This window comes from Balaenoptera musculus, chromosome 19 (genome assembly GCF_009873245.2).
Source record: "Balaenoptera musculus isolate JJ_BM4_2016_0621 chromosome 19, mBalMus1.pri.v3, whole genome shotgun sequence".
Classification (NCBI taxonomy): domain Eukaryota; kingdom Metazoa; phylum Chordata; class Mammalia; order Artiodactyla; family Balaenopteridae; genus Balaenoptera; species Balaenoptera musculus.
The window spans coordinates 18,640,255-18,652,877 of NC_045803.1; the positions used below are offsets into that span (position 1 = coordinate 18,640,255).

The window sequence follows — 12,623 nt, forward strand, 5'->3', positions numbered from 1 at the left end:
TCTTTTTCCCCAGAGTTTACGATCACACTCTCTCCCTGCCCAGTCCCAGGGACGTGTGGACATCAGAGCTGGTTGGGACCCAGGGCTGAACTCAGCAGCCAGGGGCACGGTCTGGTGCAGAAGGTGACCGCACGGGTGGATAGTCAGCCGTAGGGTGGTGCCCAGTCAGGAGGGCGTCGTGGAGGAGTGCCCCTTACTTCCATGGGGCCTGTATCTGCAGCACCTTCTGTCTGGCTAGAGTGTGAAGGCAGGGGGGCTTTTGGTGGGTCTTTATTTTATGTCATGTGATTTCAATACCAGGTTATTGGGGGTGACTCATAGCATCTAAAGAGTCTGTTAATATACACGTGATGTGTTGCATCGACCTTTGGGTATAGGATCTCCAATAGTCTGAACATTTATTTGTACACCCCTAATGAGGTCATTTGCCACTTACAGTAAGTCCCTTACAAATGAACGAGCTCCATTCCGAGAGCATGTTCGTAAGTTCAATTTGTAAGTGCAACAAGGTTAGCCTAGGTGCCCAACTAACACAATCGGCTATATAGCACTGTACTGTAATAGGTTTATGATACTTTTCACACAAATAATACATAAAAAACAAACACAAAAAATACAGAAAACATTTTTAATCTTACAGTACAGTACCTTGAAAAGTACAGTAGTGCAGTACAACAGCTGGCATACAGGGGCTGGCATTGAGTGAACGGGCAAGAAGAGTTACTGACTGGAGGAGGAAGAGGAGGTGGGAGATGGTAGAGCTGAAGGATCATCAGCAATAGGAGATGGAGGGCAAGCTGCAATTTCACTCACACCTGATGTTGGTGGAATGCACTTACGCATCTCTGAAAGTTTGCAACTTGAAGGTTCATGTGTAAGGGACTTACTGTACCTTGTATTTTTGAAGTGCTAGAGAGAGAGGGACACCCATCCTTAGTTCTGATTTTGTTCTGACCCTCTCCTTTGGTGGGTGTATCCCTCCTGCCTTTGTAAACTGCATCTTAACATTATTGCTCTTTGGGACCTTGACCTTCTGGGTCTCCTCGGTGTGAAACCTGGAGGGGGCAGCCTGGGATGGGCCCTGAGGCTCAGCGCATCAGGTCAGAGCGTCTCTCTGCCGCAGCCTCCCAGCCACAGTCTGGTGTTTTTGCTTTTATGACCGGGGTGGGCGGGGAGGGGGGTGGTGGCCGTGAACTCAGCTCCATTTACACAGTGATTTCTGGCGAGAAGGAGAGCCGGCCTCCAAATGCAGTAAAACAGAAGAGGTCTTGAGTGTCAGGCCAGGAAAGCCTGTCATGATAGTGTAGAATTACAGCCCCACAGACCAGCTCATTCTGAGTCTGTATTTATGAAGCAGAATCTTAAGTGAAGGCTTCAGTGGAGTTGAGAGCACGGAGCTTTCTGCGGGGCCGCGCCGTTATCACTGTCATCGTTAATCGGCCTCGTTGTGACTATTACTGCTATGGATCTTATTGGAAACGAGGGCTCCTGTGGACCGTGGGACAGGTGCTTCACTCCAGGGTGGCACCTGTGGGTTCCAGCAACCTCGGCAGCTCACACAGATCCCCTCCTCCCTCCACCCTGTCCCGTGGTGGGCCACAGTCTCACCCCGTTAAGAGGAATCCAAGGCTCCAAGCAGTGAAGGGCCTCATCCACGGCCGCATGGCCACGGACCCCACCAACTTTGGACCCCAGGGGTTCGCCCTCCACCTCTGCCTTTGCCCTGTCAGAAGTGAACAGATGCTGCAGGACACGCCTCCAGAGGTGACAAGGCTCCCAAGTGCCTTTGATTTTCTGTGGCTTGAAATGGTGCCCGACTCAAGTACAGACACCTGGGCTGGGAGGCACTCGAGGGTGCCTGGGGCTACTCCATCATGGAGAGCGACAGGAAGCCCTTTATGTTGGGGAAGGGTTCCCTGGACCAGTTCTGTGGTGCTCAGCTTGATCTAACCTTGGGCAGCCTTGGCTATAAATCACAGACAAGAAGCAGCTGACACTTGTCTCCTGTGAAAGAAGGCAGGAAGCCCCCACCCCAGGCTGTGGCCCGTCACTCGATACCACATGTACAGTACAGGTGTCTGATGTAGCAAACCTGGCTATCTAGTTTCCCTCCTCCTGTAGGTGATCCTGAGTTTATTGAGAAGGTAGAGTGAATGGTGGCTCCCCTGAGAGGGGGGAGCTCAGGAGAACCTTGAGAGGGGCTACTAGACATTGCTATCAAGGTGCAGTGCAGTGGCTGGTGTTCATGGGGACGGGAGTTGGCCGGGCGGAGGGCACGTTTTGTGTTCTCCTTTATGGCACCAGGCAGATGTTGCCAGGGTCACTGGCTTGGATGTAAGAGGCCTTGGTGGCAGCACAGTGATAGATGCTGCCTGCCTCTCTGCTTCGGTGGGTAGAGGCGTCAGGGAGTGGTGGGGTCTGCGGCAGGCCCTCTGAATGCTGTGTGGGACTGCTCACCCCAGGTTACTAGATACACCAGTTGTTCATGAGTAGCTGCAAATCCATGTTGTTCGTGGTCTTTCCCAATGTTTAAATTTTAGAAACAAATTGAAATTTTTATTTTTTAATTTTTATTTAGCTATTTATTTTGGCTGCACCACGCGGCTTGTGCGATCCTAGTTCCCCGACTAGGGATCAAACCCGGACCCTTGGCAGTGAGAGCGCGGAGTCCCAACCACTGGACTGCCAAGGAATTCCCCCCAAATTGAAAATTTTAAATGCATTGCTGGCCGCCAGCGTGCAGCCCTGTTTCAGACTGCCGTGAAAAAGGTTTATTTTTAAAAGCTTTGCTTTTTGCACAGTGAAGCCCAGCTCCCGGAGCAGTGCAGGCTTTCTTGACAGCACTGGTCAAAGATTGTCCAGCCCCTTTTTCTGGATCATCACCCTTGAAGAGTGGCCAGCAGGCCTGGTGGGAGCTTTGGGCACGAGGGTGCGTGAGGTGTCCACGGGAAGCCTCTGACTGTCCCCAGGGGAGGATCCTTGTCCACAGGGCCCTGAGGAGTTCTGTGCGTGCCGTCCACTGTGACCTGCCGGAGAGGCCAGGCTACCTGGGAAACCGATGCTGTGGCATGAAGCAAGGCAAGGCGTTTAACAGCACTGGTTCATGAGAGCTGGTGGGTCCCCAGTGACCACTGGTCCATGGAAATGAGGCCCCGTGTGGACAGAGCCACGTCGTCCTGTGTGCGGAGCTGTGTTTCCCACCGGTGACGCATAGCTGCCTCAACGTCCGTTGCCTTAATTTCGGAGGCAGGGAATCAGGGTGTGCTGACGAGAGTGTAGCACTGATTGGTCTCCACGGGGAAGGACAGGTGCAGCGGCCTGGCTGGGGGAGGTTTTGCAGCCACAGAGGTAACCAGGGCCCACTCAAGCGTTCATGATCAATAAAAGATGCTGCCCTGCCCGGACCAGCAGACGCCCGGCCTGCTTCGTCAGGCCTCCTCCATCCGTCTGCACATCGGGTGGCTTTGAGAGGGCTGCTTTCTCCTCCATTATCCCCAAGCAGCACGTCCTGAGTCACAGCCGAGAGAAAAACCAGCAGCCCACACATTTGTTATCCTGCTCCCCTCTCCCAAGGACAATAGCACATACAATTCCCAAGTGCCTACTCGTGCTCTGGTTGTGCTGCCGTAATTGACGGACGCGCTCTGTGCTGATGAATGTAGACCCTTCAGTCGCCGTAACAACACACCCAGGGCCCGACAAGTGCGGCTCTGGTTCCTTCTAATGAGCCGCCCCCTCCTCGCAGAGGGCCTGGGGCGTGCTAGCGACTCACCACGCTGTTGTGTGTGCAGCTCAGAGGCTGGGCTTCAGTCATTCTCAGAGCAGTTGCTGAGCAAGCGAGGAGGGTCCAGGGAGATGGAGCGTTGGGCTTGCTGGTGGGAGGGTGGTTGGTACACATCCAGAGAGTCATCTGGCCGTGAGCATCAAAACCTTGACGAAGTACGGGGCTTGTCGCCCAGCAGTTTCACCGGGTCAATTTTTTTTTTTTTAAGGAAGTAAAGACTTTATATCAGGATGTCCATCAGGGCATGATTTATAAAGTTAATAATTAGAAATAATGTAAGTGCCCAGTAGAGGAATGAATAAATAAACTATGCCAGATCTGTTAAGAGAATATGACACAGCCACCCCTGTGCTCTCTTTTAACTATGGGCAGATTAACCCATAAGCCTTTTCACTGGTGAAATCTGGACATTTGCAGTACCAGCTTCCTGGGTGGTTACATGAGATGAGTCTGCAGTGACTGGCACAGGCTGTGTAATCAAGTGTTCCCTGGACTTTTACCATCCCCCGCGGTAGTGACTGGTAAAAATGGCGTGTTTGAAGAATATTTAATGACAGGAAATAAGCGAAGCATGTAACTTCATATGATCCAAATGTCATTACAGATCTCTGTTTTTATGTGCAGAGATAAAAAGTCTCAGGGGATGGTTTTGTAGGTGTATTTTATCTTTTTATAGTTTTCGGTATCTTCCAGGTTTTCTCTGGGAGCCTCTCAGTATTAAAAAGCATATATATATATATATATATATATATATATATATATATATATATATATGTGTGTCAGAACTTATCAAAATGTGCACTTCAAATAATGTGCAGCGTAGAGTATGTCGGTGATGACTCAATAAAGCTGTTGAAACAACAAACAACAAATCTTCCTCACTCTCGCCCTGTGTCAGGGTGTGAGAGTTTAGGGTGGGAGCGTGGGGAGGGGGCTCAATACGGTAGGAGCTGCAGTGGCCAAGATGCAGAGCACACTGAGGGGTGGGGCCAGGAGAGGAAGAAGGTGGTCCCACCGGGGTGGCCCGCACCCTTGGGGTGAGGATGTCATGGCCGAGGCAGTGTGATCGGCCAGGGGGGCAGTAGAGGAGGGAGTGGACCAACCCGCCGGGGGGCCAGAGACCTCAGTCCTGAGTTCAAATTGAGGAAGCGGCTAAGATGGGGAGAAGGCGTCCCAGGCAGAGGTGAGAGCCCAGGCAAAGGCATGGGGAGGTGATCTTGCGTGGCAAGCTCGTTCAGGGGGTCGGGTGGGAAACAGCCAGCGTGCAGGGGCCTGAGTGGGCCGTGGGAGGGATGGAAAGCGAGGATGTGGGGTTGGGGGTGGTAAGTCCATGTGGTCAGGGGGATGAACGGGGGCAGGGAGGAGGGTGTCTACCCTGGGCACCAGTGCCGAAGAGATTGCCTCAGTTGGTCTTCCATGAGGGACCAGGCAGATGAACAGAGGTGCTAGCCTTGGAGGGCGGGTGGGTCTGGCTGTTTGGAGCTGGGATCTGTGTGGGGCTCGGAGCCAGGGCAGCACGTGGGGAAGCCAGGTTTAGGTTTGGATCCCTCTCTGTTACCTGATAGCTGTGTGGCTTTCAGAAGTCCCTTATTCTCTGTAAACTTCTGTTTTAAGGACGTGCTTGATCAGTGTGAGCTGTCAGTATTTAATAACGCTGGTACGTCATCACCATCAGGCTTCACGTGGTGGCGCTAAAGTGGATTTTTCTTTCTGACCTTTCAGATCGCCAGCGTCCTGACATCACGGAGCCCCTCCGTCCTCCTCACTTTGGTAAGTGGCTGGTGTTCAGGGACCAGGCAGCGTTTGAGTACGGGGAGGGGCTTTAGGGAGCCGCTTGCCCCTGCAGAGGTCAGGGCATGGGGAGGATTGAAAACTGAGAGCAACGGTCATTGATGATAAATAGTGACACCTCAGTCTGAATTGCTAAACGTGTCCAGGACCCGTCCTCCATTCTCCAGTCGACCTGGGCTGTGTCCTGTCCCGAGGCCACTGTGGACAAGACGCCACGTGTACTCCGAGGGTTAAAACCTGACTAGAGGATGTATTTGTGTCAGGTTGAACTCTCGGGGTTTGTGGATGTAGAATATCAGTTTGCTTCCACACTGTGTCTCCTCCGTTGTTGATAGAGTTTGAAAAACACACCCTTTGCATCTGCCCATGAGGGTGCTGGGCTGCGTGGCATCAGATTTTGGACTCGGGGCACTAAATGACGGAGGGCCTGCTGCAGCCTGGGGTAGGCAGGGGTGCACGGTGCATCCTCGCAGGGCGGGGAGGGGGTGCTGAGGCTTTGAAATGACTCTGAGAAGAAGTCTGCTTCCTTATACTTCTTCAACCTTGGGGAGCTTCAAATATGAAGAGTATGCAGCCCTTCTACCCTCCCAAAGTGACCCTTCTCTCCTTTGTTAATTGATGTTTACTGAAATAGTTTTTCTCAGTTATTTTTGTTAGCACTACACATGATCTCTTTTTTCCACCCTGCTGTTTTGATGGCTGAGAAGAAGCGTTACGACTGTGGTCATGGAGGGTTCAGTGTGTTTTATTTGGGGGGATACAATTAGACATCGACCTGAAGGTCTTGAGGAAGAATTAAAAGGCCTGGCCTCTCTGGTGATGGCACGTTTTCCTCTGAATCTTCTGTTTTGTCTCCGCTCCTGTCTGAGTTCCAGTTGGAGTCTCCTTACAATTAGGGAAAGGAGAGGAATGTAACACAGAGTCTCGGTGTCACGGAGAAAGGCCCCTCCTGCCTGAGTCGGGTCACACCCGCGTCTCTGGAAGGGCCGGATTTGGCAGTGCTTTTCAGGACACTGTCTGTGGGGAGCGTGTGTGCACACACGTGCACAGGGAGACCAGCCAGCCTTGGGGCGGCGGAGGGATTTGTGGTTGGAGGTGGTCCTGGTCCGAGGTCTTCTCACCCAGCCTCCACCTGTGCCCAGGCAGCCTGAGCTGGGGTCAGCAAGGTGCTTGGATGGAGGAGGCCTTGCTTTCTCTCCTTTTCAAGCTGCAGCAGAGAAAGGAGGGCTGCCCTTGTGCTGGGGCCTGGCCTGGAGTTACCTGAAAGGCGGGCAGGGGTGGGTTGGCTGGGCTGAGGCGGGGGCTCCCCGTCGTCGCCCCGTGTGGTGGGTCCGCGCCCTCACGTTCCCTCTCTCTCTCCAGCGCGGCGTCAACACCGACAGTGGCAGCATCTGCAGGGAGGCCTCCTTCGAGGGCATCAGCAAGTGAGTCCTGGGGCCCCGGGAACCGTCTCCCTTCATCCTCCGTCAGCTCACATTTTCACCAGCAGGCTGGCCCAGTCTACAGACTAGACACAAAACACACAAACAGGAGGATGCTAAAAAGGGATTAGATTGGGTGATTCGAGGACATGCTTAGAAAAATAATTTGCCTAAATTCACTCCAACCTTGACTTTAAGGATCGATGCCACTTCCCTGTCAAGCTCTACCGTGAAAGCACAGGCCCGCCACGTGCTTAGGGAGCCCTGGCCACCGTGCACACACATGGGGCGGCTGTTTTCCTTCCAGGGACCTGCTCTGAGCTCCGTGGTCTTCGTTTTTATCAGCCCCCTCCCCTCACTCCTAGCCCCTGACCTGCCGCAGCCTGGCTCACAACTTCCCCGTGTCCCCTGCTGCCCCAGTCCCAGATGGCCCCCCCCTTACCTGCCCTTGCTCCCCAGCGTAGCCCCAGGCCGAGCCCCCCAGCTCTGTTCCCCTTCTAGGCCTCTCCAGGCAGGAGGGCAGGTGTTGGGCACAGGGAGCCAGCACCTCTCCCGCCTTGCCACCCTCACACCCTGGCCCCTGTGTCCCCGGGCTGGCTGCTGACGGGCCCTGCGGGAGGTGGTCTGTAGGGCCCGAGGCTGCAGCAGATGAGCCCTTGAGGGGAGGCAGCTGCTCCTTGGGGCTGCCGAGTGTGGACAGCTCGCCTGGTCTCCTGTTTCTCCGGCCCTAGCCCCTCCCCCCCCCACCTGTACTCTGCACCACGGCATCCTCTGTCCTTTGGTGGACCGAGGAAGTGCCTTATAATTATGTATGAGCCTGAGCCACGGGAATTTGTGCGTATGTGTGATGCGTGATGCGATTAGGAGAGATTATGAGCTCATAAATATGTATCACTTCCCCCAGCGATAAGAGTGGTGGGGCATCAGGTTTGCTTCTTTTCATCGCACGCATCTCCGCATCCTCTTGGGAGCTCCCCAGAGCGGCCTCGCCTCCCACACCGGCAGTGATTAGCCCAGCTCGTTGAGATGCTGGCCGTGGAGCCGCTGTCTTTCTCCAGGCCCTTGAGGGGAGTGGTACGGGGCGCAGCTTGCTGCGGCCTCTCCTGATCCGAGCCTCCCCTGGTGCCCCAGTACTGCCCGGTGCGGGGCGGCTCCTGTGCCCTGCTCACCTGCCTCCACTCTGGTCCCGTGGGCTGGCCTCTCCAGTCTCGACTTGGGTCTCCCTGCCTTGTGGGGAAGCCCTGAGCTAGAAGGAGGGAGCCGTGGTTGCTGCCACACCGACCGGTTCTGTGACCTTAGCAGAACTCGCCTCTGAGCCTCAGCTCTCCCATGTGAAGCACGGTGCATCTCAGGCTTGCTGTGGGATGAAATGAGATCCCGCTCGTCCGGAGCCTGGCGTGGAGCTGGTGCTTAATAAACAGTTGCCCACGAGCAAACCCCCATCACGCCCCAGTGCCCCTCCGAGCCTCAGTTTCCCCAGCTGTGTAGTGGGCCAGTGGACTTCAGGATCTCCGATGACAAGATTTCTGGATGTCAGTGAGCTGTGGGGTCTTTCTTCCCCGCCCCCACAGCCGAGGTCTCTGCTGCAGAGAACGCCTTCTCAAGCACCCAGGGCCCAGGCCCCGGGGGTGGTGTGGTGGGGATGGCTCCTGGCTGCTCCCTAAGGTTTTCTGGGGGAGCGGTGGGGGACTCCAGGGACATCATCACTCTCTGTGAGCACTGGAAGTTGAGGCCTCGTCCCCACTCCCCCGGGAGGAGTCCCACTGTGAACTGACCTCTCCCTCCACTGAGCAGACCCCAGCCTCTGTTCCCTGCTGCTCCCTGAGTCCCCGTGGCCCCTGCCAAGAGCCCAGAGGATCCTGTGCTTGGCCAACACCCCACCCCACCTTGGGAGGCTTTTTGGAGAGCCTTAACTTTGCACACTCTCCCAGGCTGGCCCTCTCCAACCCGTGGTCCAGTCCAGACGGGGGCTGACTCCGAGCCGCTCCCCAGGCCCCTCACTGCTGGGCTGAGTGCCTGCCGCCATGCTGGGGGAATTCATTTCCACACCCATGTGGCAGGCTGAGTTTTCTGACTTGGCTGAAGTATCGCAGGTGAGAGCCCTCCCTGCCTTGGGGTCCCCCCGCCTCCCTGTGGTACTCCCTCCCCTCCTGTCCCCTCACACCTTGCTTTGGGCCTCACATCCCACTGTGGCACCCTTCGTGTAGCTCCGCCCTTAGGGGTTGCTCCATTTGGGTACCCCCCCAACCTGCGTGCTGTGGCCACTGACCTCGGGCCCCCTGCCAGCACCTTCCCTGCAGAAAGTCGTGTCTGTATTCCTGGGGTCTGGGTGCAGCTCAGCCCCCTGTCTCCCACCCACCCCAGCTCTGCCACCTTTCGGCCCCTGCGCCAGGCTGGAGAGGCCCTTGTCCTCCAGAGCTGTTGCGGCTCAGTGACCGCATTCACTTGCCAGCCATGAGCACCTCCAGCAGTTTGCAGGGATAATAATAGCCTGTTTCCTATGCAAGATGAATCTTGCTGTCGTCCTACTTTCCAATACTCAACTGCTTCTATCGTTGGTCGCTTCTCACTGCCCTAATGCAGTGCTTTATTCCTGGAATTTTTGTTTTTGACCCTTTTGAACTTCTCTGCAGCACCTCCCATCTTGGATCCTTCATTGACCTGGTCTGGCAGAAGTTCAGGTTTTGGCCTCTCGGTTTGTCCTGATGGGCCACGCCAGGCCACCTTCACCGCTTGGCCTGGGGGCAGGAGGGAGCTTGTGATGCAACAGTGGCCTCGGCTGTCCACCCAGCTAGGCAGTCAGCCTGTCAGCTCTCCGGACGTGGCTCCTCAGGGTTGGCTGCCTCGGGCCTGTCACCTCGGTGGGGCTGTGGGTTTGGTCCTGGGAGCCCTCAGACCTCCCTTGGCCTTCCCAGATCAGGGCCAGGTCGCCCGCTGCCCATGGCAGGGGGTGTGCCAGGTGTCACAGTGGTGGGGTCGGCAGAGGACTCGGAGCGGGGAGACAGAGGCGGGGTCGGGTGGTAGACATGCGCTGGGATCTCCCCATGGCCGGGGGCCCCTGGGCTCACCAGGGGGTGTGGCCTTGTCCTCCCTGGGGAGCCAGGGTGTGATTATGCTCGGGTGACGGGAGCAGGTGGGGACAGTCTGTAGGCCTCGTGCTGAATTTGACTCCAGCCCCGGCCACAGCTCCCTGTACAGCGGGATTGGAGCCTGGGTAGCTCCCGGGGAAGGGGTGGAAGGAGCAGGCCCTGTAGTGGGTTCCGGCCAGAGGACAGGGTCAGGTGCTCGTTGCCAGGTGCTGGTGAGGGCAGGGCCGGGGCTGGTCTGTGGAGAGGGTAGCTCCACAGGAAAGACTCCTTCTTCCTGGGGGCGGCACATACCACAGCTGCCTGGAGCAGCGGGGTCCTGCAGCTGGGAGCAAAGGCAGACGTGATTCGTCTTTGTTAGCATCAGAGGGGAGGTAGACTTGAGAGCAGGCTTTCCTCAGACAGATGGACAGACAGACAGACCCTGGCTATGAAGGGAAAGAGGTTATCTGTGGGGGGCCAGGTGGCCTATGGGCCGCCTTCTTGGCCTGAGACAGTTCCCTCCAAGGCAGGCAGGCTGCCCAGGAGCCCTGGGCAGGGGCAGCGAGTGGAGAGCGCTGTTTCACGCCGTTGTCTGACGGAGAAACATGGTCGATGTCTTACATTAGCTGGTTATTCAGGATAAGCATATTTCTTATCTTCTGGCATTTACTTAAATTGCCTTGCATATTTGACGACGATTGGTTACAAATTAATTCCATTTAAATAAGCAGTTAAATATGAAATTGCTGAATTTGGGGGTTATTAATGCAGGAATATTAACGTTCAGGGATGTGAATTTTCAAACCCAAGAAATAGAGGGACATTATTAAAACTCGACAGTTACAATAAAATGCCAGTCTGTGGTGTGGGGACCAGTGGCTTTCTGGTTACTGTTAACTTATGTATCAAGTTAACAATTTGGATTGAGGTTCTGATTATGGCTCATGGAATCTCCATGAGTCTCCTGAAGAGACAAGAACCCGCCCCAGCCCCCATTGCGGGTGGAGTGGGGGGCCTTCTGGGACCTGTTCTCCATCTTCCAGTTAGAAACTGCAGGGAGGAGCCCGGGGGCTGGGGCGGGGCTGGCTGGGCTTATACTACTCACTGTCGATCACCCAGCCCACAGCTAGAGCCCACCAGGGAGGTACCCTCTGCTTCCAGGACATTCCCCATCTTCATGGGCTCTGGTGGGCTTTGTTGTTGATTTTACACAGTTATTACATGCTCGTTGTGGAAAGCTCTAACTAGCACAGAGGCGAAAGCAAGGAATGTTCAAATTTCATTACCTGAGTTAAACCACTGATGTTGCAGTGAATGTCTTTTGGACTCTTATGTGTGTGTCTGAGGGTGTTTCTCTATCTGGATGTTTTTGTGTCTGAGTGTGCATTTGTGTGAGTCTGTGTTTCTGTTTGTGTGTATATTTGGGTGTGGATCTTTGTGTGTTAGTCCAAGTTTATGCCTTTGTGTGTGTGTGTGTGTGTGTGAATGTATTTGCCTGTGTCCATGAATATACATCTGTGTGTGTCTGCCTGCGCCTCTTTTCTAAGCGTATGCCTGTCTGTGTGTGTTTCTGTGTGTTTGCATCTATGTCTTTGTGCCTGGTCACCTTGCTGTTTGTGTGTGTGTGTGTGCACGTGTGTATATGTACGTATGTTTTGTAACGTGAGATTTTACTGGCGTGTTTGGCTTTTGAGGAGATAGGCCATCGCTTTTCCTAGCGTCAAAGTGATATTTGGCAGAATGGGAGACAGTCTATATTGCCGTCTTTATTTATGTCATCTCCTGCTCTGTTCTTCACTCTGAGCCACGTTGGCTCTCTGTGGTCTCTTTGATATTTCACAAGTAGGGCTTGATTCTTCAACATTTTGGTAGACTTTGAATTAAGTAGTCTTATTTTTATAGTTAGGGATCCTGAAAGCTTCGAAGATCTGTAATCCTTTCAGCCTGCTAATACCTCCTTCCCTCTCCCCCTCCTTGTCCCTCCTTCAGCCAGAAGTGGGGGTACCAGGTGCACAACCACAGCATTAGATAGGTGTTTTCAAACACCCATCAGTGAGGCCATGGAGGATTCCTGGTGGGTCACAATCCTATATGCCCTGTGTGATATCCTGGCTTGAGATGGAGCAGGGCTCAGAATCTTGAGGATTGAAGGCTTCCCAAGGCTTCTCTGCTGAGGACCATACATTGTGCTGAGACACATTGCGCTTACCTAGCTGTCTCACTGATAGCTTGAGCTCTGAGTCACACATGACAGAAGTGTCCCAACCTGATCCTTTTGTCTCCTGGGTTCCCTTTTCAGTTATGTTCATCTTATCAAAGAACTTTTGGCTTTGTAGATTTTTCTCTATTGTATGTTTGCTTCTTATTTCATTGATTTTTTGCTTTAAAAAATTTCTAATCTTTTTAGGTTTTATTTGTTCTTTCTCTGGTTCATTGAGAAAGAAGAAAGATATTTCTGGGATGGAAGTTTATTTTTATTGATTTATTTATTTGGCTGCGTCGGGTCTTCATTGCTGCACGCGGGCTTTCTCTACTTGTGCCAAGCGGGGGCCCGCTCTT

General features: G+C 54.0%; 1 protein-coding gene across 1 annotated transcript in view; it reads left to right on the plus strand.

The window, feature by feature from the left end:
• PEPD (peptidase D) overlaps positions 1-12,623 on the plus strand; it is a 113,452-nt gene that overhangs the window by 19,145 nt on the left and 81,684 nt on the right. Inside the window, exons 5-6 of the mRNA XM_036834513.1 lie at positions 5,507-5,554; positions 6,938-6,999. Coding sequence (XP_036690408.1) covers positions 5,507-5,554; positions 6,938-6,999 — 110 coding nt within the window. The remainder of the gene's footprint in view (positions 1-5,506; positions 5,555-6,937; positions 7,000-12,623) is intronic.